A 24,932-nucleotide genomic window follows, 5' to 3' on the forward strand; every position below is an offset into this window, starting at 1 on the left:
GAGTAAAGCCTCTATTTCTCTACTTTTGTTAAGCGGGGGGTCTCTTAAATCTATCTGCTTGTGGTTGCATGGGGTTTATTTTGAGTCTCTTTAGGGTTAATGTTGGTGCACTGAATGTCCTTTTGGGAGCCCTGTTTTCATTCCCTGTGAATCTGTCCCTCTCTCTGTGTTTCTCTGGACATGTCATCTGCAGCCTAGCCGCCCTACTCTTCCTCCTTCTCACTCCTCTCTGAACTCTGACCTCATGTCGACCTCATGTTGACCTCTGACCCATATCTTTAGCTTTTGTTTTTTTGCGACTAGTGCATTTTCTTCTTTTTTTTTTTTTTACCCCTTTTTTACTCTTGAAAACCCCCACCTTTTTAAGTGTCTGCTCCGTGACAGATACCCCTCACACAGACTGTGTACTCGGCACCCACTGGGAGGGGGGAGGTGACCCTCGCTCTCTCTCTCTCACTGTTTCTGTCTGTGTTCATCACCCTATTTTATATTCTTCTTTCTCTCTTGCTGCCCTTCTCTTTTTCCCGACTCTGTCCTTTCCCTCTTTCCCCATCCCTTCTCTCCCTGCCTTCCTGCATGTCGGCATGTGCACAAGACTTTCATTGCTCGTCTCTCTCTGTGTTTGCATGTGGACACTGGGATGAGGGGCAATAGTAACACAAGCTTGTTGGAGATGAAGCTTCAAACACTGCATTGGCGTCTAGTCCAGCTTGACCAACAGACATGTTTCTCTGCACGGCATGCGTACTGAGAATGACCCTACTGCCGTCTGTCTCTGTTACTCCTCAGTGATCTATCTTAAGGGGGGGTTAAAAAAAGGCCACAGACCTTTTTTTTTGCGAACCGTGACTCCTCCGTTCATGTATGAATGCTGTGGTTGTTTTGTGTGTTGCTGATTTTATGTAAACTGTGTCCATCACATGTTTTTGATGAGTGTATGAGGGTCAGTTTGACATTGTCTCTCCCCGTGTTGTAAACGTGCTTGTTGTGAATTCTCGAGTCAGTCTGCGTGAGTGTATCCGTGTGAGCGTTTTTTTATGTGTTTTATGTGTTTGTATAAATGTAAGTGTTGTGTGGCTTCCACATACATGTGTGCACACTTATGTTTGGGCAAAATGAGTCTATTTCCCTTACATGTGTTTACGTGTAACTCTTTTCCTATATTCTGTCTTTCATTTAGAGGGGTTCAGGAAATCACGCCACGTTTCTTACACTCACCATTACTTCAATCCCTTTCTCTTCCAAACATCTTTCTTTCATCTTCATTTCCTGATCAACTGACAAGGAGATAAGGGGGGAAAAAATTGTGGCAAACAAATCATAGTTTCCAGTACTTTTTTATGTACAGACTAACGCACACCAAATACATGACAGCTTTATTTGCAAGACAAATGTATGTCAGAAAAGTCTATGTTTATGTGGTTGCTTTGTTTCCAAAGTAATATTTAATTTATTATTAAAGGTATTATAGTATGTTCTGCAAACAATATCACTCATGCCTATTTAACGCCTGCGTACACTGACAATCAAATATTAAGCAGCATTTAAAGTGATGTGAAATGTCAGTAAAGCATTTGCAAATGGGGCCACTATACTTTAAAATGACATTACAAAGCACAAAACTCTGTACACAGTTGCTTTAAACTTGTGCAGTAGCACAGGAATGCAATAAAAATTATGAGCTCAGAACAAATTGCTGGTTTTAAACCTCATTTTTATGCTTTGTTGTTTTTTGTTGTTTTTTTTTTTCTACTGCATTTATGATTAATAGTTTGAATAACTGACAGTGGCTGAGTGGGTGAAGGAGAAAGTAGGACAAGGGGTCTTTTTTGCCGCTTGGCGTCTCAAATATCTCCTGCACTCTCAGCAGTAGTCTACTGCCAACCATGAATCAAGTTACATCCTGCATAGTTCTTTCATCAGTCTACAGTACACACATACAGTCGGACTCTGTATCTGTATCTGTCTCTTGTATGGATACACACATGATCAGGCATTAGTGGAATCATCTTCTCTTCTTGATATTAATTGTGTACTCTATGCACGGCACCGCATCTCCTGTTCCATCCTCTGGTTCCAGCCTCTTGATACCACGTCCTATAGTGTTACAGTCATACCGCCATTCACATTTTCCTTTATGTGTATTGCCCTTCATCTATATCTATTCGTTCAAATTATCCATCTACTTTCCAAGGTAGAGTTTGTAGTTTTAAGAACAGCTCATTGAGTATGATCAGCTTACAGCCCTTGTAGACTTCAACTACAAAAATATCTCTGCTGCACTGACGCTGTGTCCAACTGTGCCAGTTCTCATTTTAGGAGAAGGAATAAATATTGTGACCTCTGTTGTTCAAGTAACAACTGTAGGAGTGACCTGAGTCCACAGCACATTAACAGCTTGCAGTTTCATTAAATGATATACAGTAAGTTCACTTGAAATATTAAGGAAGCAACCGTGTTGCCCTGATGACAGATGAAAATTGAAGTCGATTGCAATTGTGTTTAAATAATTTAGAACAATACTATACGTTATTTGTTCATACAGCTGTGGTATACTGATGTATTATAATAAATGTGTGTGTCGGTGAGAGAGCAAACAATTGTATGGAACTGTATGGTATGTGTGTGTGTGTGTGTGTGTGTGTGTGTGTGTGTGTGTGTGTGTGTGTGTGTGTGTGTGTGTGTGTGTGTGTGTGTGTGTGTGTGTGCACTGTGTGTGAAGAGAAAATGAGATTGCCTGCGTGCATGCTATCCAGCCTGACAACAGTATTAACTTGCCTGTTTCTGAGTGGGTTTGAGTGCATGCAAATATGATAGAGAGTGTGTGCGTGTGTACGCGTGTTACTGTGAGACCGAGAGTGTGGACAGGTGTCAGTAATCCCTCTCCGTCTCCCTGCAGGTGGCAGCCAGCAGAGCAGCATCAGTCACTGCTGGGTTCGAACCTCAGTCTCAGTCTCTCGGTCCGTCTGGCTGTGTCTGCTGCTGCTGCCGCTGCTGCTCTCACCGTCAGCGCTGGCTGATATGAGCTTGACAAACCCTCTTCTAAAAAGCTGCCCTTGCTCTCTTGTCCTAAGCTCCTTGCACCTTTGTTCCAGCTCCTATATGTCCTCCCACTCCTCTCCCATTTGTCCCTTCAGCCTCCTCTTCTCCTCCCCTAGATGCCCAGCTCCTGGGCAGGGGCACTTACCCCCTCCCAGGGTCCTGATGCTGTGGGGGTGAGGTGGGGAGCGAGGCGGGGGGCCGGGTGTCAGTGTGCCTCTCTCTGTCTCGCTCCAGGTTATGGTCTCGTGCAGGACGAGCTGCTCTCACCGGCCTCCATGCAGTACAGCCTACCCTCTCCGCTGGGTGCTGAGCCTTACTGGCAGGAAGTCTCCAGTCTCGACTGTGCGCCCATTGCCACCACAGAAGAAGACACCCTGATGGAGATGTCTGATGTGCAGGTATGGCCCTCAGGCAACAGCCCTTCCTTGGTGCCTGTTGAGGACTCCTCGCTGGAGTGCAGCAATGCTGACGATTCGGAAGGCCTGCTGGGGCTGCCGTATGGAAGTCTGGGTCGACCGGCCAGTCAGGCCAGCGCAGCCAGCGGAGGGGGTGGGGTGCTGAGTGGTTCCATTGAGCTGCCTGAAGACGATTCAGAAATGGGCGTTGACTCGCTCAGCACTACCACGCCGGCCTCGCTTGGGGGCACCATCGCCGGGATGAATCTTAACGGGCTGAACAATGGTCAGGGGTCAGAGGCAAGTTCAGAGGTATCAGCAGTCACAAGTACGACTGGTGGTGATGGAGCTGGAGGAGGAGGAAGAGAAGGCGGGACGGGCTCAGAGGAAGGGCTTTCTCTTGTTGCAGGACAGCAAAGGGTGTATGCCCGGTTGAGTGAGTCACCTGGTCTGAGCTGTGTTGCAGATCGGAATGGAGACAGGTGAGTCAGACCTCTGCATCATTTCACAGTCCTATTAGCAAACCATTAAATCCCATTTAACTTCAGTGCATGTCAGTGAATGAAGAGGAGGAGGTGGTCACCAAGGGGTTATGAAAGCCGTCATGTACCGCCCCCTCATTGACCCACTGATCTCCTTTCAGGTCAGGTAATGGCGGAAACGGAGGTGGAGGAGGCTCTTTCCTTTCATACCTGCAGGAGCAGACAGGCCCGGGGTGGGTCCCTGTCACTGACCCTACTCAGGCTTGGGTGGGCAACCAGCCCAATCCCAGGCAGGCCATGGAGACAATGATGTCATCAGTACGTAATGTTGTGGATGGAGACCAGTCCTGTGTGTCCCAGGAGGCATTGCTTCAGCCTGTGAGGGACATGGGGCACTCTGAGCTCTTACGAGGGCACTTCAGAGGCACCCAGCCTTTCGAGAAGGGTTTGGGATTTCCACACAGGGTGTCAGACCTGAGGGCCTGGGACGATGTGCGCCTTAAGGGGCAGGTGAGTGTGTTGCTCCTCCCATGCAAGATTGAAGGCATCAGAATAAGTAAAGAGCTGAACCTCTGGGCACCAAGAAGTCTGTGCGACATTTCGTGTCCATACAACCAGTATGTTAATAATTTCAATCAGGTTGGACTGCTATTCTTAAAACCACACAACTAGCATGTTTACTACAGGGTGCCATATATTTAACCTACGTGAAAACAAACACACAAAAAAACAACCGGAAGTCCTGTGAATTTTGCTGTTTGCCATTTTAGTTTCTCACTGCCGCTACTAAAAGTCATACCTTAAAAACAAGGTGATTTAACTTTACATTTATGCAGAACTAAACCTGGAACCTTAATAGCAAACATAAACACACAGTCACCAACACACACACACACACACACACACACACACACACACACACACACACACACACACACACACACACACACACACACAGGGTCTAGGGCCTAAGATGGGCACAAACAGCATGTCCGGTCAAATATAGAAAGCGCTCACACTCTGCCGCTCATGTTACATGATCCCCACCCCCGGCATTCCCATGTGTTAACTTTCTGGCACAACACAGACACACCGCACTGTAAAGGGCAACCTCAGCTGTGGAACTGTGTGAGAACAAAAATAGAGTGATGCTTTTAAGGCTGGTGTAGGCTTAATACTGTGTGTGACACAAACTGGTGATTAAAGACCCCGCTTTGGTTTGGTTTGGAGGTGGAACACACTGCGTAATTGTGTCAGAATTTGAGTGAAGTTTGTTAGTGTTCTTACAACCAGACACAGAGCCGGACTGGAGTGGGCAGGGGTATTTAAAGCCCACAGGTCACGTGGTTAGAGAGTGAGAGAGGTGAGAATAGAACCTCCCAAGGTTGCTTTTGGTTGGATTTCACTGATTGCTCTCGACCTGTCGGTAGGAAGAGAAGGAATAGAGGTGTGGGGTGGAAAAGGCCCACATCCCCAGCTAATGGAGGACAGATATGAGCTGAAGAAATCAACACTAGTTTGACCAAAGCAGTGACAAAAGGCAGAGGACTGCAGCTGTTACCTTCTCTCGAAGCTGTGCTGAAGGCAGGAGCCACTGAAGGCTGAGGGACTGAAGCTGCAGTCGGTCATTGCGGTGTGCAAACTGTGTTGATTTGCTGGGGATCAAAGCGGGGCGATGTGGGCCCTGGTGACCGAGCTCCTCTTCAGCTTCGTGCTGCTGGCTTTTCTGGTAATCAGCTGCCAGAATGTCCTCCACATAGCCAGCGGCTCGGTGCGGTCTGTGCTCACCTTCATACACGCTCAGCTGGACCACGAGCTTGGTGAGGTCGAGGGAGTAGCTGACGAAGAGGAGAACGTCACCACCAGAGTGGTCCGCCGCAGAGTCATTCTCAAGGTATAAGGAGCAGGGCCATCAAGAGTCAAGCAGAAATTTGGAGAAAGGATTTACTGCTGGGAAAAACAAGAGTATTGTTTGCTGAGTGGATTCAGTGACAATATAGTGATATAGAGTCAATTATTTGAATGGTTTTACTGCAGTTGAATGGAGGAGGCAGAGAGGATTAACCAACCAAAACTATGAGTCAAATCCAGCATTTCACAGACTTTGCTGCACTTCCTTCTTACTTTATGTCCAACTCATTCTATGACTTGTCAGTTATTTAGGCAGCTTCCCTTCACTTGTTCTTAGCTCGACTGGAATTTATGTTTGGTTAACTACGTGGACATGCTGCGGACAATTAAGAGCTATGAACAGTAAATCCCAGTGCCACCAAGAAACCTTTGCATGCACTGTGGATCCAGCACACAACCCTCTAACCTCTCAGCCATCTGTCGTTTGTCTGCTGCTCTGTGTTTCCAGTTAGTGGAGGGATTCGTGGCATGCTGTGTCATGGCTGCGACAGCTATTTTAACAACAACTATTTTAACATGCAAATGCTACATACAGTAGTTCAGAAAAAAAAAAAAAAAACACAATCTAACCACACAAATGCTTGTCCGTCCTCAGGGTGATGAGGTTGAAGGTCTTCCCGGAGAGCATGTAAGCGAGGAACAGTTCACGGATGAACACGGAAATATCGTCACAAAAAAGGTGAGCTATTTTTAAGCTGTGTTCTTAAAACAGAAGTGTGACATTGTTTTCCTTATTTCCGAGTCACAATACTCATCTTCCCACGCAATGATTATTAAACTAATAATCATTGCAAAGATCTTCAGTCATGAATGACATTACATTATGGATATATTTCTATTTTTAAAAACACAGATTATTTTTTTTTTTCCCATAAACTTTCCTACATATTTCAACAAATCGGTCTTCTCACTTCCTTATCCACGCTCTCTGCCTCCACCCATCACCCTCTCCCACCCTCCTCTTGTGTGCGATTGTGTGTGTAGATTGTGCGTAAGGTCGTGCGCAGAGGGAAGGGTTCAGGTGAGGAGGGGGTTCAGGAGGTGAGCTTGGAGGACGCCAACGAGCTGGAGGGTGATGCTGAGCAGTTCATGAACTACGCCATCTTGGGCCGGGACAGCAGCAAGGTGGGCTTCTGATCTGCAGGCAGATCTCTGTCTCGCCTGGAGCTCCCATTAATAGTTTGTGCAGGGAGCACGTAGAGCTGAAATGGACTGAATTGTTTGAGGTGATACAGCTGAACACCGTCTGATGAGTTTGACTGAAATCCATGTCCTAGCTAGTTTATATGTGCCACAGTAAATCAGACCTCGTTGTGGATTTACAGGTTTTTTTTTCCCTGATGACAGTTATTACGTAGCTTAATCTGCACAGACACAGATTGTTAGTGGTCAGGACTTTAAAGAGAATAGAACTGTTTCACTGTGTGTCAGAGCTACATCACTGCAGAATGTAGATAGAAAGTGAGTGTGACTGGTTTAATGCTTGATTGCTGACCTTCTGTAACATTAATGTCCACCCAAATAACCTAGTCATCACGATCATCTTCTGCAAATGAGTCCACTTTTCTCTGATATTATTGCTTTGATTGAGATGCTCACCATCCATCGGCATGGTTTCATCACTTTAGTCACCACTAATCCACGCATACACTTTTGTTCCTTGCACATTAAGGACTGAATGAAATGACCGTGGCTCCCCGCCGTGGTTATAATTTCCATTCTCTCCCCCATCGTTTTTTCTCAATGAGTACCTCCTCTGTCTTTTTTCTTCTCTCATTAAAGTTTCCTGTCCTTTAATTGTGACTGTGTGCCTTATCACTCAAACCAACTGGAATCTCTTGATCCGAGCTGGGTCGTAAACTATTTACAGCCATCGCGCTGGTTCTACACACCATGTAACTACAAGAGATTTCATTAAACCTAAAACACAAACGAAACCAGTTGCTCTGATTGCGTGAAATTTCTTGAAATTTGGCTGTTGTCTGACGTGGATGATCCTCATCCGTTTGGAGCTTTAGAAATATGTTTTTTTTTTTACAGATATTATTTGAAACTAATCTGGACACATATGCATTGTCTTACTTGTCTTTCCAACTGCTGCCCATCACTTCTGTCCTTGCTTGACGGTTTATACATAATTTCCTTCTTTTTCCCTGTCTTTCCTCTCTATTCACCGTTTGTATCACATTTCTGTTACATCTCCTGTGCTGTTCTCCCTCTACGTCTGTCCTCTCTTTCCTCGTGACGCCATTTGTTCCTCTCCTGGTCTATTTCTGATCTCCATTCTCATCTTTCTCCATCTTTGTGTTCCTTTGCCTTACTAATATTCCCCCACACCTCTTGTTCCACTCCTGTCAATCCCTGCGCCTCTTCTGCTGTCACCTTCCTTGCCCCCGATGTAGCCCGATATGGATGTGAAGAAAGGTGCTCAAATAGTGAAATGTGCCAGTCTGCGGAGAGTTAAGCAATGAGGCAGACTGAGTGCTGCGTCCCCGCAGGTACGGGACTGACCCACAGCGCCTCATCTGACCTGTGGGCTAGACCATTTAATCCAGTCTCTCTGGATTAAATGCATCTGATTGTACCTTTAATTCAATACTAATGATATGTAATGTGATGCTGGCACAGCTAAATGACACTTAAATTTGACACTGATCACAAAAAAAATGAAATAAAATATGCCTTGTCACTAGTCTTTTGTTTTTTGCAGAGACAGCAAAAACATATAAAAGCTTCTCATTAGGACAGTTTTGATTAGTATTAATCCAGCGGTATTTAGAAAAATATTTCTAAAAATAAAAATTGCGACCGCTTGCTCACTGGCAAACGCTTGGTCAATTTTGCATCAAAATATGGAGTTATATTTGTTACATTTAAGACAAAATAATGGAAACACAACGTTTTTTGCTGTTGTGTCTGTGATCACATTTTCTGCAACACAGTTGGATTTGTGTCCTATTGAGCATCCCAGACACTGGACACAAATATAATTCCATTAGTACACCGGGCCACTTGTTGTCCTCATGCATGTTGTGACAAGCTGTAAAACGGTTGGCACAATGTGCGCTCAGCAAAAAACACGAACCGGGAAGAATCAGATCTCAAAGTCAAAGCTGCAAGGCCACTTCTCCAGAGAATTGGAGCCACTCCATTGTGCGCGCGTGAGTGTGTGAATGCGCGTGTAACTTGCCCTTTCTAACGTAAAGGCCATGACCATTACTGATATTTCAAGCGACTCACTGCTGAATGTTAAACCACTTATGCCAACCATTTTTGCTCAACTGCTTGCGCAGAACTAATGTGTTGTGTTGTACAGTGTGACCGTAAAAATAAAGACGGGTAGGGTTGGGGTGATTTATGAGGGTCGAAGGGTAGTTCAACGATGAACATTACAGTGGAGCTATTTTAAAGATGGCACATAGTAGCGTGCATATTTCCTACTCAAAAATACTCACATTTGCTTGTTCCAGCCTGCATGCCACACGTTCTCTAAAGTATTAATATATATATATATATATATGTGTAAGTCCTAAATTGATGCATTTTGTTTTCTCCACAGAGTTCCCCGCAGGATTCAACCCCTTCACCGAAACCATCCTACATGGACACATGACCAGCAGCAGCTGACAGGAGGGAGACCACACATAAAAAGGCAGACAGATAAAAATGAACGGCAACAGACACAATGACAACCACAGTGGCTATGCCGACTATCAGCACGCACCAGAAGACAAGGATACTTGTAGTTTTTATTACTTTTTTTTTTTTAAAGAAACCGTGGACAAACAAACAAAAAAAAAACATCTACTACTAGGCTAGAAGCATGATTTCGTATAAAACAAAAAAACAAACACACAAAAAAAAGAAGAAGAAAAAAAAATCTAGCAACCAAACGTGCTTCCTGTTATCTGTATCAGCATGAGTGACTGCTGCCGCATGGCCTGTCTTTAACTACAAATACTGAGGGGATACACGGGCGGGGAGGGATGGGGAGGATACACTGCTGTGTGGGACAGGCATGCAATGTAGGCTATGGTCAACCACTGGCCCATTTTCTAAATCAACGGGGAAAGTTTATCAATCCAAAAAAAAAAAAGAAAAGAGACTAAAATACTGAGAATTACGTCATCTCTAGGCAACAGGTTATTCTCCTTCCTTCCATGCCACTCTCCTCCTGCTAAGAGCATCACCAACTAGTTTCGAACCTGTCCCAGTGCTCTCTAAGTCCAGTAAAGCTACAATTATCACCCCAAGGATATATCAGTGTTGTACATAATACTGTATGCACTAAAATACTCTACGTGACTGTGTGTTACGTGTGTTGTTTATGTCATGAGATCCCTATGCGATGCCACTGATGCTGCTGTTTCAGGTACATAAGAGCCCCCGCCCCCCACCTCCCTATTTTTCTTGTTTGGTTCTCTTGGTCAGAACCTACAGTCTATATTATTCTATATATCTTGAGATCTTTGTGGGTACAAGAACATACAAATGTTGTGTCGCTCTGCCTGTTTTTAAACGTTGGATTTCTGTGTGTCCAGTTGTTTGTTTCTTTGTGCTTTTCACATGCTTTCATCCTTTGCTTTTGACACGTCAAACCGTAGAGGGAAGCTATGCTGTAAGTCATTCGGTGTACTGTGGGGATTTTTTATTTTATTTATTTCTTTTTTTTTTAAAGCTTTGGGAGGCAGGTTTTTTTTGTCATGAACCCGCCTCCCGGTTTGCCTTGTGGCGAGAGACAAAATGAGATGCAAGTGAAAGTTGACCGTGAGAGATCCCGCTCCTCCGCCTTTTTTCTTGTCCCCACTGTGCAGTATCCTCGTGAGGTTTGTGTTAATATGTTGTCTGAACCAAAATCCCAATACCTCTCTTTACTCTCAATCTTATCTCGACCTCTCATCGCCCTCGCCTCTGCAGTCGGCCTCTCAGAGTAGATGTAGCAGTCCTGTCCCCCTCCAGCAGGGGGCAGGGTCCCACCTTCAGCTCGTAGCTGTGTCCGTTTGACCTCCTCATGCAGTACCGCCACACGAGGTGCACTTATAGATCATCTCATCACCACCAGAAGATGTCATTAGATTAGGTGCAGGTAGCTGAAACACTGGTAATAATGTAGCACTGGTTTGAGTGGGTAAAAGATGAAGCGTCGAGTGTTGTGTCGAGGGTCGCGGGTGCGTTGAGCTTCGATGTTTGTCTCCTTGGCAGTTCTTTGGAGTGTAGCAAAGACAGTCACCAATCACTGTGATGAGAAACTGTAATTCTGACCCGGAACTGTGAGCCTGGCCTTTCCCGAAGCACGTCTCTAGTTTCACTCTTTTCTTTGGTGTCATGATTTACTGTCTAAACCTTATTTCAGAAGAAGCAATAACTGCTTACACAAGGAAAGGGTTGTTTGTGTGTGTGTGTGTGTGTGTGTGTGTGTGTGTGTGTGTGTGTGTGTGTGTGTGTGTGTGAGTGTGTGTGAGAGACAAAAAAAAAGGAGGATTTTACGATCATAGCTTATGTTCTTCCTAAACTCAAGATTGTCGGCCTGCTGATCACAGCTTTAGAGGAGTCGTCTCTCAGCTCAGAAATTATGTCAGTACATTAGTATCTCACATTCTGTCACCTTTGCCTAAAAAGACTGGTATGGCGTCATATCAGCCACCCCATCTGCAAAGAGTTTGTTATTGTTTTCTCATCTGGGAATGTAGCCGTGTTCGACCTGTTTTTAAACCTTAATGACGTTCATATGCACCTTGAGAGAAATCCTGTTGAGTGTTTGTGCATGTGTGTGTGTGTGCGCGTGTGTGTGCGTGCGTGCGTGTGATTTTAATATCACATATTTAGTCCTGGATGTTGGGACATTTCAAAGTTGTGATAATATCACAGGAAGTAATACTGCAAACGGACAAAGATTATAAGTGTAATAATTCTGAATCACCTATTTTTTAACGTTGATTTACCTCAATAAGTGTGCCATCTCACATCATATCAACATGCGTTTCTTTTGACACTGAATGCTTTCTTGTAGAAAAATATGTTAGCCACAAAAAGAAAAAGAAAAAAAAAAAACAACAACTACACATTGCAATAAGCACCCATCAATAAGTGTTTAGTTTGGCTTCACAGCCAGAGATGATGAATGTAAAGTCTTGGTATACTGTGAGTCTTGTTATGAAGTAGTCATCTGTGTTGGCTCTGTACTAGAGTAGATGATAGGGTATTCACTCTGTTGTTTCAACTCAGTATCTGCTGTTGAATATCATACATATGACTTCATTCGCATTTCATCACAAACGAACATAAAGGAGAGTTTTGACGAGCGAAGCCTCAAATTGGTTTTTGGTGTTTTATCAATTATCCCGTCGTCGTTTTTGTTTGTTTTTTTTCCTAAAAGAGAATCTTGTTTGAAAAAAGTTAGATGTCATTAAAAATGCACTGCAGCGTATGAAGTAACCCTTACATCGTTTAAGGGCTCATGTTGTGGTACGCTTGGGTCGGTTCATGAAGCAGGGGTCACTTCTAAATCCCCTGCTGACGTCGGGGTTAGAGAGAGGAGACCTGATGACAAGACTCAGATGAAATTGTTGGGGGACGCTTAGTGGCTTCGATGAGTAGTCTTTCAAGATGACAAGCATTTTTTTCCCCCCACCCCCTCAACGCAGCCCTCCCCTGATCTTTTTCTGCCCTCTTACCAAATATGAGACTGAGCCGATTCTCAGGCTTCCACATGGCGATGGTTTGAACGCAGTGAGGAAAGAGTCCGACGAAGTGCAAGCACAGGGATCAGCGGCTCCGTCAGAAACACAGGAAAGCTCTGCACTGGGGGACTACTGAGACGACGCCATGCACCAAGTTCATGCAAAAATATTAACTGTTGCAAAAACTAGAGAATACATGTATATTCCTTTAGAATGGATTGAAGACATTATTAACGCAATAGCATATTACTCAATACTAAGGAATGCAACTGCGCACATGCACAGAAAATGTTTTTAACATAAAAGGCTATATATATATGAAATATATGAATATATATAGATATATATATATTTACTTAGAATGCTATGCACCCTTACTTGTCAACTGGGATTCTAGTTATGTTATGGATGTACTTTTAGCATCATACAGCTGTAGCTACCAAGAGACTGTTGAGTTCTGGGTAATGCCTGCAATCTGGGGATAAATGGGGGTCTTGTGGGTATTTTAACTTCTTTTGTTTGCTTTTTTTTAATTGTTATGGAGAGACAAACATGGATTTAAAATATGTAAAAGCCTTTTAATCCAATCAAAACCCGAGGACATCTATTGACCACTTACTCTGTACACCAGCTCAACATTTACAAAATTAATAAAGAAATGAAATGTCTTTGTGCACAGTGTGTATGCTTTTGTGCGACAATCCGCGTGCAACAGATTCGCAAAGCTGCCGAGCATCAGTGGAAGTGTTAAACATAATAAGCAGAACTACTACTTTTTGAAACTCTGCAGATGTGTCACGTGTTAATAGACAAGTGGCTCGACCATATGGATGCAGTATTTTTTTATTTATTTTTTTTTTTTTACAGTATCCATTACATGAATACAGTACTGCAAAAGAAGTAGGCATTGCATGTGTGTGCAAGGAGTTAAATGGAACTGGTGGCTTGTGGGTTATTTATTATTATAATTATTATGGCTGTGACATATTAAATATATGCATACAAAAACGCTTTAATGTGATCGTGGCTCTGCGCAGCCATTGCACCGACATTGTTACGGCAGTAGGGGGCGGACTAGGTTCATTTTGTCCATGTCGGGAGCATTTCCCCTGCAGCTCGCCTGTCTGTTGTTTTTTTTGTGTGCATGCATGTGAGTGGAGGAACGTGTGCTCAGGTCCTTTTTTAGCAAAGAATCTGGACACGGTGTGTTTGTGTGTGCGTGTGTGTGAGGGAGTGCGCGTTGTAATGTGTCACATATTTAGATGCTACCTTCCATGATTTGCACTTTTGTTTTTTTTTATAAAACAGGTATTTATTTGTATCAGAAAGTAGCCATTCTGTTGAGCCAAAGCTGAACCCCCCTCCTCGACACGGTGAGGCTTTGTTTTGAGAAACGACCAAGACTTTCTGTTTAATTGATATTTAGTTAGCTGGGTTAAGTTTATCACATAGCTGAGCGAAGATGTCCACTGACTGTCAGAAGACAAGTGCCAAGACCATCCCGTCGACCAGGAGAGTGACCATCAACGACGCGGAGCACATGCCCCACGACTACTCCACTACTCCCGGGGGGACCCTGTTCAGCACCACCCCGGGCGGTACGTAATGTTGTTACGCATTATATTTATTTGTGTGCGTGTGTGCATTCGCCACAACTATTGTAGTGCGGCTTGGGGAGTGTGTGAAGGGGAGCTACCACCACCATGAGGTCAGCTGTTAGCTGCGCTCGAGCTAGCTGCTAACGTTGGGCAACTTCCTCTAAACAGTAGGCGTGTAGTAACATTTGCCTCTGGTGCGTCAGAGTAGGTGGCGATTTTACGCGTGTGTGTGATGTTTATACCCAGTGAATGAGGTGCGTTTCGGGATTTTATCGCGGCTTCCATCAGATAGTGTCTGCCACTAGCTTAGCTGCAGGTTGTGGTCTGGGTCACATGATCGATCCCCACTGCCGTGTCTCGCTGTGTCCACAGAAGCTGCACCTGAACCTGGCTATGCAAAAAAAAAAAAACACTAAATCTCTCCAGAGAGGCGCTGTGTCTGAGCTTTTCCTAAGTTTTAAGACGGATCTCTGCAGCAAAGCTCATTTTATGAATTCCTGAAAGGTCAGATTTTTTTTTTTTTTTTTTTTTTTTGCATATCTGCAGGCAAAGACTATACGATTGCACTTAAAATGAATTAGGACAGCTATAACGCTTCACGTACAAAGATCACACTTAATCATTGCAGGTGTAATGGACCTGAGGGAAATAGATGTTGGGAGGAGAGGGGTCAAATGCGGTGATGGATGATCGCTCGTGGAAGAACCCGGGGAGTGAGACGTGGGGAAGGGGCAGACTTTGGCTCCTTGTCCCCCAGATTCCTGTGATGAGAGACGCAGAAAAGAGTGGGATGAGAAGGCTGGGGGTTGAGAACTGTGACGAACAGAGGCGTGGTCTTGTTTACGAACTTTCATATCATAACATCATTGGTTCTAATCTTATGCACCTCCACAAGTAGGAGATACGGTCAGCTTATCAGAAATGTAAAAAGTTGCAGATGCAAACAATGATATATGCACTGCCAACTTCCTACGGATGTTTGCCTGGATGTAACAGTATTACAGATTATTAGTAGTGAAGCAGGTTATAAGATACCTAAGTGTATGTAAATTTTAAGTAACCAAAATAAAATTACGTGGCGCACCTTTCTTATGTTAAGATTAAAAAAATGGTATAATGGCTTCATTTAAAACCAACACTACCAAGGACGACTATGTCAGTATCTGTGTGCATATCATCACTGCAGTATATTGATTCTTGTTGAGTAATAGTAATAATACCACGACAGTGAATGCACTGAAATGAGCACTAATCTGACAGTGCATTCAGGTCGAGTTGAAAAGCACACGCTGTACAACTGGCAGTGATGTGATGGATGGCTAAGAGTGACAGAGGCAGCTGATGCTTATCAGCCAGCTCAAACGTGATGTCAGTGTCCTGTCTGGTGTAGCGCCACTTCTGACGAGCGTTTCCGACGGTCGTCCTCCTTCTTCCCTGCCCGTTCAGGTACCAGGATCATCTACGACCGAAAGTTCCTGCTGGAGTGTCGCAGTTCTCCGGTGACCAAGACTCCTCCGAGAGGCCTGCCGAACATTCCTGGGGTGACCAGCCCTCCCTCCAAAGACGCCGGTGAGAAGGCGCACAACGGAGAACTACTGAACAACAACAACGTCGCCGCACCGGACACTGCAGGTGAGACAAACGACACAGGCGTTCAAAGTGAAAGATATAACTTCTAGATCTGAATACTGGCAGCCACAGGCGGATCCAGCTCTGATTAGATCCTCTGATATAACCGGCTGTGTCACATGCATCGCTATTTACAATCAGATAGTGTAAAGGTAAAGTTGGAGCTTTGAAAACAAGATGCAAGAAGATCATATGTGCTATTTGATTTATAGTTTCTGAGATTCTCTTCCTGTCTCCTGAAGCAGTTTGGGAGTTCTCTTTTCATTTCTCTTCCTGCTTTGGAACAGCCTGTACGGCTTCAAACATTTAATTTGTGCTTGTCACTATTTTCATTTCACTTTTCTGGCGTAATTATTTTCTGGAAACAAATATCCGCACAGATTCAAAGATTTGGATGCGAGCTAAAGAGCAATCTGTCATATGTTTTCTAATTTTAATGTATTCGTGCATACTTTAGTTGTTTTTAGAACTAAAAATGAACCGAAATGTTACAAATAAGTATGTTGTCATGACGGTTAACATGTTTTGGTGCTCATGAATTCCGTTCATCTGTCTTTTCAAGGGGACGACGCGCAGTTTGAAATGGACATATAGGCGGAGTATTACGATACTGTGAAGAGAGGCTCAGGAGTATTTCCCCCACCGTCATCTGTTTCCTGAAGACTGAGATTCTTCAGTATCTCATTGACCTCACGTCCGTCTTTGTCGGTCTTATTTGGTTGTTTTGCCCAAGAACAAACCTGTGGTGATTTTTTTTTTGTTTGTTTTTTTCTCTGTCTGCCTCAAGGCTTATATTTGATTCATGTGTGACAAAGCGTGCCTTCCTGTAGTGGCTACCTGTTTAAAACCAACACTGAGAAGTACTTAACACCAACAATGCCTCATCCTTCAGAAAATGAGAGAAATGATCCCGAATAAAGATCTAATTTTCCTGAATTTAAAACCATTCCAGAAGGGTTTTCTGTCACGTGCTTTGATTTCCACGCGTTTTCCTGACAAGTCTCCTCAGATATCGCCTTGAAGTGCTTAAGATGTTATATGATTTGTCAGCCGTGCTCTTAAAAATGAGCTTTTCACCTGAAGTGTTATACAAAGAATGTACAACTGAATTTTGTCAAAGGTGCAGATTTTCACACGGTTTGTAGGGTGACAAAATAATTAAAGCAAACACCACGAAAACAAGCATTTCCTCTCTTTGTCAGTTCTTTTCTGCGTGCATTGGTTTTATGCTACTGGTGAGTCGTTCCTCATGTTGGATCGAGACAAAATGTTTGGCTGTTTCACCCGTCTGAGTTTTTTTTTCAAACATTAAAGTTAAGTGAGAAGCTAATATACGTTTTGAAGTGATAAAAATCTGACGACCTGCTCTGCAGCCGGTGCCCCGTCCTGTGCCTCCCTGTTTCAGCGCAAGTCGTATCAGAGGAATTTCTCAAAGGGTTCACTTGCAGCTGATAACCTCAGCCGGTGGACTGTATAAAGAGAGGTCAATATACAACTGTACATAGCTGGGAAGAGCTCCTTCCTTCTATTTGACATTTACATTTCCATGTAACTGGCACCATGTTGATTCGCTGTCTCTAAATACTTAGACGTTCATTGGGAAGCGACATGCACGTCTTTTAAGATGGAAGGGCTCGAATATAAACGTGATTATTATTTGTGACTGTTTAATAAATGTCTCTGTGTTCCTATAAGATCTCGCTCAGGTAGAACGTGACCTCAGAGTTGTTCTGGGAGTTACAGCAATGGTGCAGAGGATGCAAGTAACTGTTTGCTGATCATATGCCCATCAGCCACAACATTATAACCACTGACCTTCCGTCCACCTGGATCAGACCAGACCAGGCACCATCATCCCATCGCAGTGACACAGAGACACACACAAAAATGGTTTGGCAACAAGTCAAAAAACGTGACGAACAGGACAAGGTGTTGACCTGGCCTCCAAAGTCACTAGATCCAGACAGTATCTGTGGGATGCACTGAAACAAGCCTGATTCACAGACGCCCCTATGGGTTTAGGGTTGTTATAATTGTTATGCAGCAGAATCCCTACGAGCAAATGTAGGTCCTGACCTGAAATTTGTAAAAATAAAATAATTTCAAAGAAACTTTGAGAAAAGAGGAATACATTTAGCTACGAATGTGTGGTATTGAAAGGGAGTAAGAATGCAGTTAGGGCTTTCTTTACATGGCTGTCATCAAAAACGCGTACATTCAATGCAAGTGTTCAAAAACTGTAAGAAGTCAACTTTGTGTTCTATCCCCACCAGATTTTAGGAATGCATGGACGTTAGTTTTGTCTGGCATTTATGCAGAAACATGAATGCTTCTGAGCAAAATTTTCTGGGACTGGAAATAGGGAAACAGAGCTGGTAATAAAACCCACCATCCAGCAGCGTCTACGGCTGTGACACGCAAAGCTGACAGTGAGCAAGAACAGGAACGAAAGTTTGTTTTGGCCAGGTCTTTCTCATATCACGCGGTGTATTATGAACAAGCTTTATTCAGGTCCACTATCGTGAATATTGATTCATTCCAATATAACAGTCCTGCACTAACTCTTAGATTCATGAAGGTTTGAGTATTTAGCATTTGTTTAAAATAACTGTTGACTTGTCTGTGGTTCTTGAACCTTCTTGTGATTCAACCCCAAAAGCAATCAATGGTAATAACTTTCCAAAAGAAAAAAAAATAAAAGCTGGAATAAAAGTGAAAGCTACAAGAGATCTCTGTCTGGTCTTGTCCTGTCTGGGAGTGTGGATTGAACAGTTTCACCTGATCTGTTCCAGTCCACCCTGTCTTTCCTCCACAGTAGCTTCTGAAGTCTGTTCATTCCTTCACATTGCTCTGTTTGTTTGGGGGGGCTAAATATCCCCTTGTCACCTCTGCTTCCTGACACTCCAGTCCCCTCCCCAAGATAAACAACTACTACTGCACCCCCCCATCCCCATCCCCACCCCCACCCCCACCCCCAATTGATCCAACCTATGGTATGGTTTTTCTCGCTCCAGTCAGCGCGCCTGTTGATCACAATCAACAAAAAGAAGCCTGGGCAGGGAGGACGCTAATGACCTGTGATGATGTATTTACTGTAATAGGCCCGAGATGTGGATTGGTGAGGCGAGAAAGGCAAATATACTAAACTGTTAGCGGCTCACCAGTCAGTAAAGACAAGAGGGATTAAGACGAGTATCTACGAGAAAACTGAGCCTCCAACATGTATTTGTTAACCCAAACTGATTTGTTGATCCAAGCACATTTAGAACAAAGAGTATGTCTTTAACTCGGTATCATACTTTAAAATAGGAGTGGGTACTGGCAAGGACTTCATGATAGGATACGTATGACAATACTTGAGTCATGATACGATACGTATCACGATACTTGAGTCATGATACGATACATTATTGCGATATTATGATATTGCAATATTTGCCATCACTGAGTTCATTGAGAAATTTTAAATGCATCTTAAAATACACATTGTGCAACAGATGACAGTGATAATTCTCTGGACAAATTGAGTCAAAAAACAGTATTAATCCAAATGATCCATTGCCAATTTATTGCACTCCTTGAGGTGAGGAAGTCGTTCATGATTGGCCCAAAAACGCAACAAATATCGCGATATATTACCATATCGACATTTTCTCCCACCCATTTTTTAAAGGCTCACACAAAATATAGTCAAATGCAGATGAATTTTGAAAGCTTTTAACAACATAGATACATTTTTGATTTAAACTGAAACTCAGTGAACTCTTACGTCACAACACTCTCTCACCTCTAAATTTTTGTAAAAAAAAATAAATAAATTGTTCATCTTTTTAAACTTTAGTACCAAGTATTTAAAATCACTTTTGTATTTCTTAAGAACTGTGATAAAAAAAAATATAAAACACACCATATGTCAAAATAAAAGTCTTTTTAATATAGTTTCATCTTTTATGTACAAAATATACATGACAAGGCATAAATAGATAAAACATATAATATTTGCATAATAACCAAATATAGAAAACTACAGTGTATCACCCAGTATGGATGAAATCTACTCTGAGTCATTCCACTTTAACAATTCTCATCCTTGCGGATTGTAAAAGGTTGTGACTAGTTTAATAAATGAACATTAAGGCAGTAAAAAAAACAAAACAGTTGAGTTTAAGTTCAGGTTTATGCTCCATCATTAGCAACCGCAGTCAAAGTGTTGACGATTGGGTGTGGGCAGGGGGGGTATTCAGTGACAGCCACACTCTTCAACGATCATGTCCTCGTGGTGCCGCAGGGCCAAGTCATCGTTCTCGTAGTACAGCATAGAGAGAGGACTGAGGCGCGTTGGCACGCAGGACGGGCAAGACACTCTTTGAGGGTGGTGATGTCGCAAGAGGCTCTGAAAATGACATGAATAAATCACACAAAGATCAGAGACAATAACTCGTGAATGTTGCAGATTTGTAAGAGTCATCAGCTGCCATCTTACCTGCATGTACGCGTGGTTGGTGGGACTGAAGGACTCATCCAGTGGCGACGGACACTCTCCCTCACAACGATACGCGTTGTAGCGCTTGGGATGCACAATCCACTCATCCCAGCCGATGTGGTCAAAGTCCACCCACATGTCCACCTTTCGACACAGAGGCCTCTGGACCGGCTCTGCTGACGGGGCTACGGTGGTTTCAGCCGTGCCGGCCACTCGCATCCTCTCCATTCGGTTCCTTTTGTGGCGCCGACTCTGACCGTCGCCGCTGACTCTGTCCCTCGTCACATACTTGGAGTTCTCCACGGTTTGAATGAGACTGTATGCTGCGTGGCCTTCCTGGGGCAGATTATGTTTGGAGAAGATGACCATCATGACCCTGTTTGAGGTAGGATGGTGTATTTTCCTTTGCCTTGATCCCATGCTTTTGAAGAGAGTCGTCTTCTCTTCGCCGCCATCACCACTGCCTCGGTCAGTCTCAGCCTCTCCCGAGGCCTCTTGGCTCAGCACCTCGCCTCCCTGGTACAGCCAGTATTTCAAAAGAGCAGTCACATTAAACACTTTCCAGGAAGCTCTCGTACTGCTGGGTGTGGTGCCAAAGCTCCCCAAGAAAAGGCGCTCGTCCTCCTGGCATGATGTGCTGTCCGGGTCACAGCTCTGCTTGCGGGAGTGATACAAATCCACGGTGGCACGCTTAGAGGCAGAGAACGCTGGTAGCCGGATCTGAAGCTCTGCCAGTTGGACGAGCTCACCGGTAGAGACAGATGACATGTCAAACGTGACCGTCCACCTTTCACCCACTTGATGGCAACCTAAGAATGAGATGAGAACTCTAAGTGACACACAGCAGTCTGCAGGAAACTGGGCGAACCAGATCCCCGGACAAATGTCAAAACAGTGGAGTGAGAGGGTGAACAGGACAGGATGTGTATTGGACCCCCCTGTGCAAGGACGTCTGAGGGCTAATATACAACCCCAATCACACATAAAACGCAGCAAGCCTTTAAAGTCGAATAAGCATTTTGACACTTGCTGGGTTGTAAAAAGGGAGGGTCTGATAACACAGATAATGCACCAACCAAAGAGCTGCTGGGGGAAACTAATACCTACAATATACACAGCATGCATCTTATCCAGTTTTATCCAATGTAAATGCTAAAGATCATAATTCAGTGTACTCACCTCTGGCCATCAGACTTAAGACGGAGTCAGAAGAATGTGCTGGTGGGTTGTCCCTCTCTTTAGTGAAGGCGTTGACAGCTACTGACGAGAAGGAATCGGCGGCCTTGAAGGAGCGGTACAGATTCATCATGTACAGAGGGTATCTGCTGCGATGAGTATGCGTCAGATTTCTGAATCTGCTCTCGAGACTCCGGGCGCAGAGAACGGCTCCAAAAGAACAGAGTACGAGCGTAGAGAAAACTGTCAAGGCCCTTGCTTTCATTTTAAAAGAAACTCTCAGGATCGGCTCTAACTAGAATGAGAGAGAGAGGCAAAGATTCCCTTCCTTCCTCCAGCTGGTCTCAGGCTGAAATGATGCTGTGTGCAGACGGAGCTCCAGACAGGCCTTTTATAGTGGACAGCTGCCCTTTGATGACCCCTGGCCACTCCAGGCATCTGAACGGCCCCTCTGATCATCAGAGCACATCAGAGGGACCAGAGCAAAGAAAACATTTAGCCAAGGTCATTGTCCCTTCTAACTACCTGACCTCTTGTATTCATATTATCTGGAAGCTAATCCTTTTGAAATGTAAATTATCCATTAAAAATAACACGATACATTTCAGGATCATGGTAATAAAACTGCTACAGTTAAGAAAATAATCAGAAAATAAATGGACAGGTGATCTGAAGATTTAAAAACACATATTTTTATTCATTACAAAGCATCCATGTCTTATTTGCTTGTTCTAGACACTCACTAAACAATACACACGCAAACCCAAGATTTTCAGTAAATCTTAATTCCAATTGTTCTAGTACAGATTTAGCTTATACTTTACAGAACCTATTAAATAACTTGTGTGCGCTTGTCTGTGCTTAAGCCACGTAGATAAGTTAATTAACTGTAACAGAGAGGAATAGCTGCGGAGATTTCAGTCGATATCAATAATACAGATTTATAAGTAATAACGTGCAATGTGACTCACAAATAACAAACCACTAACAAAATATAACAGCAGAACGATTAGAAAGAACACATTCATAACCAAACTTAATCTATATACTTCACATAGTCCTGTAGAGACTACACAAAAAGAGGTCAGTTTTAAATGACTTTATATTAGTTGGATGCCCAAAACCATAAGCAGCTGATGTATGTGAATGTAGGTTGACTAAACGAGGTCTGATTGGTCTCATCTGTTGACGGCCGCTGGCGACCACATTCTTATAAAGTATTGAAGAAGTTCTTCACCTGCGGGAGAAAGGATACTTTAGGATAAGAAGCAATAAACATATCGATCATCAGATCAGGATGCAAAAATGCCGCATTAGGTCCAACACAAGACTGAGAAATTATGACTCAAACGGTGAAACAGTGCTCTCCTGTGGTTAACTCTGGCACAGCAGCTATTTGCCCAAGCAGTAGATGAACTCAGTACCTTTGTTATAAACTGCTCCCGCACCTCTGGGTCACTCTGGAACTCCACGCTGGCATCGAGTTGTAAGACAGGGATCTGTTTGAGGTTCTCAAAATGGATTCTGGAAAGAGAATTGCATTGACAAAACTTAATATCCCTACCTACACTGAGCACACACACCACTGATGTACATCTGTTCACAGTCAAACAACAAACTGCAGCAAATTAATGATTACCAAGAAATAACCTGAGATATAAAATGCCCTGGAGTTATTCAGCTTTTACACCAGATTCTGGCCATAACCATGACACGTCATGCTAATATGTAAACAATGCGAATGAAACGTCCTCATTAGAGACTATGAAAAAACAGACACATTTCAGTGGTTCCTGAAAAAAAATCTAAAACAGAAAGGGGTGATGAGGACAAACAACACAGCCATGTGATCTCTTTCATCACTCACTCTGTGCTTTTCTCCACCAGCCACCTCTCGTGCTGAACGTGCAGCTTATCCAGATAGTCAAGTTTCACTCCCTTCTCCTCTGCCCTCCCCCGACGCTCCAGGCGCTCCATACATTTCTGGCAGACACGCAAGATCGTGTGTGAGTAACTTCATTGTTGTGTATTCAACAGAACAAAAAATATCTTGTGTTCATACCTTTGGAGGGGCTCTGAGGTAAATGATGCCCTCCAGCTCCACCTGGTGTCCAAACTGCTCCACCAGGAGGGAGTGCCAGTCCTGATAGACCGCCCATTCTGTGGCGTTGATGCAGCCCAACTCAAACATATTGAGAGCGAAGATGTATCTGACAAAACAATGCCAGGTTGAATTTTATACAAACACAATGCTCAAACGTTTCTGTTTCACTGATCAGAATAAATTATTCTCTGACGACGTGTGATTTTGTGGAATTAGTGGAGCTGGCCTCAGTCTGGTTGAAACACTTTTCCTAAAGGAGATATCAAAACATTCTCACCTTATGGGATACTTAAATAAATGGCCCAGAGGCCGGATTGACTCACCTGTCGCTGTAAACTGAGCGCTCGTACACCTGGACAGGCGCTCCCTCTGAGAGGAGCAGGTGGGCAGGAGGAGGCTGCAGCTGCGTCCTCAGTCGGCTCATGCAGGAATACGTCTGGAACGTGTACGACCAGCGCTCAGGGTCCTGGTACATCATCTGGAGCAGGTTGCTGACCGTCGTCCGGGGAGGAGCATCTGAGCCCTGGCAAACAAACAAAGCAGGGAAATGGAAGATATGTCAGATCCTTTTAATTTTTCCAGGTGAAGCGATGGGGAGGTAAATGAATGAACTCACCTTCGAGGTCCCACTCTCAATGTTTTGCCACTTGCTGACTGGTTCTGCCACCACTTCCCAGTCTGGAGACGCTGACTGCAAAAGTCTTGCAAAGGTCGACTTTCCAACAGCTGTTATTTATGATACAACAAAGCGGATTACTCACAGCTCAACTCAAGGTGTTTGATTTTTATTACTATTATTATTTTGTGAACAGCCACACTGATCTTACCAATATTCCCCTCGATAGAAACTCTCTTCACTCGAGCTTTTGCATCATCGGATGAACTTGACCGACACATTGAACGAGAAAAACACTGACTCCCTGTCTTTTTAGCCATAGCGCTTAGGATAGTTGTCGCGTGTGGCAGGGCCGTGGTCCCACCTCGCACCGAACAGTCCGATGTCTTCCCCTGTGTGAGCGCAAATGTCCTGACCCGAGTTAAGCCTGTCTGTTGTTTTAATTTGGAAACGCGGTTGAGTAAAACGCATCGATACAGCGCAGACATATTAACAACGCTTACGTACAATTAAATAAATGAAAGATTTATCACATTTAACTGCAAGTCTCTGTCGTTAGTGACCAGTTCAATAAACGTTACATTACCACTGCGCCGGGTTCACGTTAGCTAGCTCTCCTTCTTCACGATGTGATGCAAACTTTCATCATAAAAAGTCATGTACAGTTATAAACGATATTTATAAAAACCGAGTTATTGCTTGAATTGATCCTGTATCAACACTCAACAGTCACACATTTCTGTTGGGTAAAATTTCAATTATGTCATAACAACATGTGTTCATTCAAACGCTGAAAACAGAAGATCACGTTAGCCA

At 43.7% G+C, this 24,932-nt stretch overlaps 4 protein-coding genes across 24 annotated transcripts in view; 2 read left to right on the plus strand and 2 right to left on the minus strand.

Moving 5' to 3' along the window:
• ank1a (ankyrin 1, erythrocytic a) overlaps positions 1–13,178 on the plus strand; it is a 76,962-nt gene extending 63,784 nt beyond the window's left edge. For 13 of the 19 annotated variants that reach the window (XM_047591821.1, XM_047591816.1, XM_047591819.1 and 10 more), the window contains 6 exons: positions 3,277–3,919; positions 4,081–4,429; positions 6,426–6,509; positions 6,815–6,955; positions 8,233–8,328; positions 9,390–13,178. In XM_047591821.1, coding sequence (XP_047447777.1) covers positions 3,277–3,919; positions 4,081–4,429; positions 6,426–6,509; positions 6,815–6,955; positions 8,233–8,301 — 1,286 coding nt within the window. In that variant the 3' untranslated portion in view covers positions 8,302–8,328; positions 9,390–13,178. Of the gene's footprint in view, positions 1–595; positions 2,585–2,899; positions 3,235–3,276; positions 3,920–4,080; positions 4,430–6,425; positions 6,510–6,814; positions 6,956–8,232; positions 8,329–9,389 lie in introns of those variants that run through there. The other 6 variants (XM_047591831.1, XM_047591823.1, XM_047591814.1 and 3 more) reach the window with 6 other exon arrangements.
• A 441-nt stretch (positions 13,179–13,619) lies between these two features.
• Positions 13,620–16,922, plus strand: LOC125012205 (eukaryotic translation initiation factor 4E-binding protein 1-like). Its single transcript, XM_047592005.1, has 3 exons — positions 13,620–14,108; positions 15,555–15,740; positions 16,300–16,922. The coding sequence occupies exons 1-3, from the start codon at positions 13,973–13,975 to the stop codon at positions 16,329–16,331; spliced, it is 354 nt and encodes a 117-aa protein (XP_047447961.1). The 5' UTR covers positions 13,620–13,972; the 3' UTR covers positions 16,332–16,922.
• A 2,728-nt stretch (positions 16,923–19,650) lies between these two features.
• spaw (southpaw) lies at positions 19,651–21,824 on the minus strand. The gene is made up of 3 exons (XM_047591942.1): positions 21,400–21,824; positions 20,221–21,029; positions 19,651–20,130 (listed from the first exon to the last, which is right to left on the minus strand). The coding sequence occupies exons 1-3, from the start codon at positions 21,659–21,661 to the stop codon at positions 19,978–19,980; spliced, it is 1,224 nt and encodes a 407-aa protein (XP_047447898.1). The 5' UTR covers positions 21,662–21,824; the 3' UTR covers positions 19,651–19,977.
• Positions 21,825–22,066: 242 nt separating this feature from the next.
• On the minus strand, positions 22,067–24,932 carry dguok (deoxyguanosine kinase). Of its 3 annotated transcripts, none has more exons than XM_047591963.1 (8): positions 24,703–24,932; positions 24,328–24,508; positions 24,117–24,226; positions 23,824–24,023; positions 23,459–23,606; positions 23,264–23,379; positions 22,821–22,920; positions 22,067–22,633 (listed from the first exon to the last, which is right to left on the minus strand). In XM_047591963.1, the coding sequence occupies exons 2-8, from the start codon at positions 24,434–24,436 to the stop codon at positions 22,607–22,609; spliced, it is 810 nt and encodes a 269-aa protein (XP_047447919.1). In that variant the 5' UTR covers positions 24,437–24,508; positions 24,703–24,932; the 3' UTR covers positions 22,067–22,606. The 3 variants fall into 3 exon arrangements, with proteins under 3 accessions (XP_047447919.1, XP_047447918.1, XP_047447917.1); XM_047591962.1 differs by having other exon boundaries at positions 24,328–24,547; XM_047591961.1 differs by having other exon boundaries at positions 24,328–24,932.

The sequence above is a fragment of the Mugil cephalus genome, chromosome 8 (assembly GCF_022458985.1).
Source record: "Mugil cephalus isolate CIBA_MC_2020 chromosome 8, CIBA_Mcephalus_1.1, whole genome shotgun sequence".
Classification (NCBI taxonomy): Eukaryota; Metazoa; Chordata; class Actinopteri; order Mugiliformes; family Mugilidae; genus Mugil; species Mugil cephalus.

Bases quoted from the DNA above. Each gene is read 5' to 3' on its own strand.
- LOC125012205 (XM_047592005.1), top strand. From the start codon at position 13,973: ATGTCCACTGACTGTCAGAAGACAAGTGCCAAGACCATCCCGTCGACC. The intron at 14,109-15,554 runs GTACGTAATGTT...CTGCCCGTTCAG, and splicing joins GTTCAGCACCACCCCGGGCG to GTACCAGGATCATCTACGAC. The intron at 15,741-16,299 runs GTGAGACAAACG...TGTCTTTTCAAG, and splicing joins CGCCGCACCGGACACTGCAG to GGGACGACGCGCAGTTTGAA.
- spaw (XM_047591942.1), bottom strand. From the start codon at position 21,661: ATGAAAGCAAGGGCCTTGACAGTTTTCTCTACGCTCGTACTCTGTTCT. The intron at 21,030-21,399 runs GTGAGTACACTG...TCTCATTCTTAG, and splicing joins CTTAAGTCTGATGGCCAGAG to GTTGCCATCAAGTGGGTGAA. The intron at 20,131-20,220 runs GTAAGATGGCAG...TGTCATTTTCAG, and splicing joins CCAACCACGCGTACATGCAG to AGCCTCTTGCGACATCACCA.
- dguok (XM_047591961.1), bottom strand. From the start codon at position 24,604: ATGTCTGCGCTGTATCGATGCGTTTTACTCAACCGCGTTTCCAAATTA. The intron at 24,227-24,327 runs GTAAGATCAGTG...CATAAATAACAG, and splicing joins TTCTATCGAGGGGAATATTG to CTGTTGGAAAGTCGACCTTT. The intron at 23,607-23,823 runs GTGAGTCAATCC...TTGTTTTGTCAG, and splicing joins CGCTCAGTTTACAGCGACAG to ATACATCTTCGCTCTCAATA.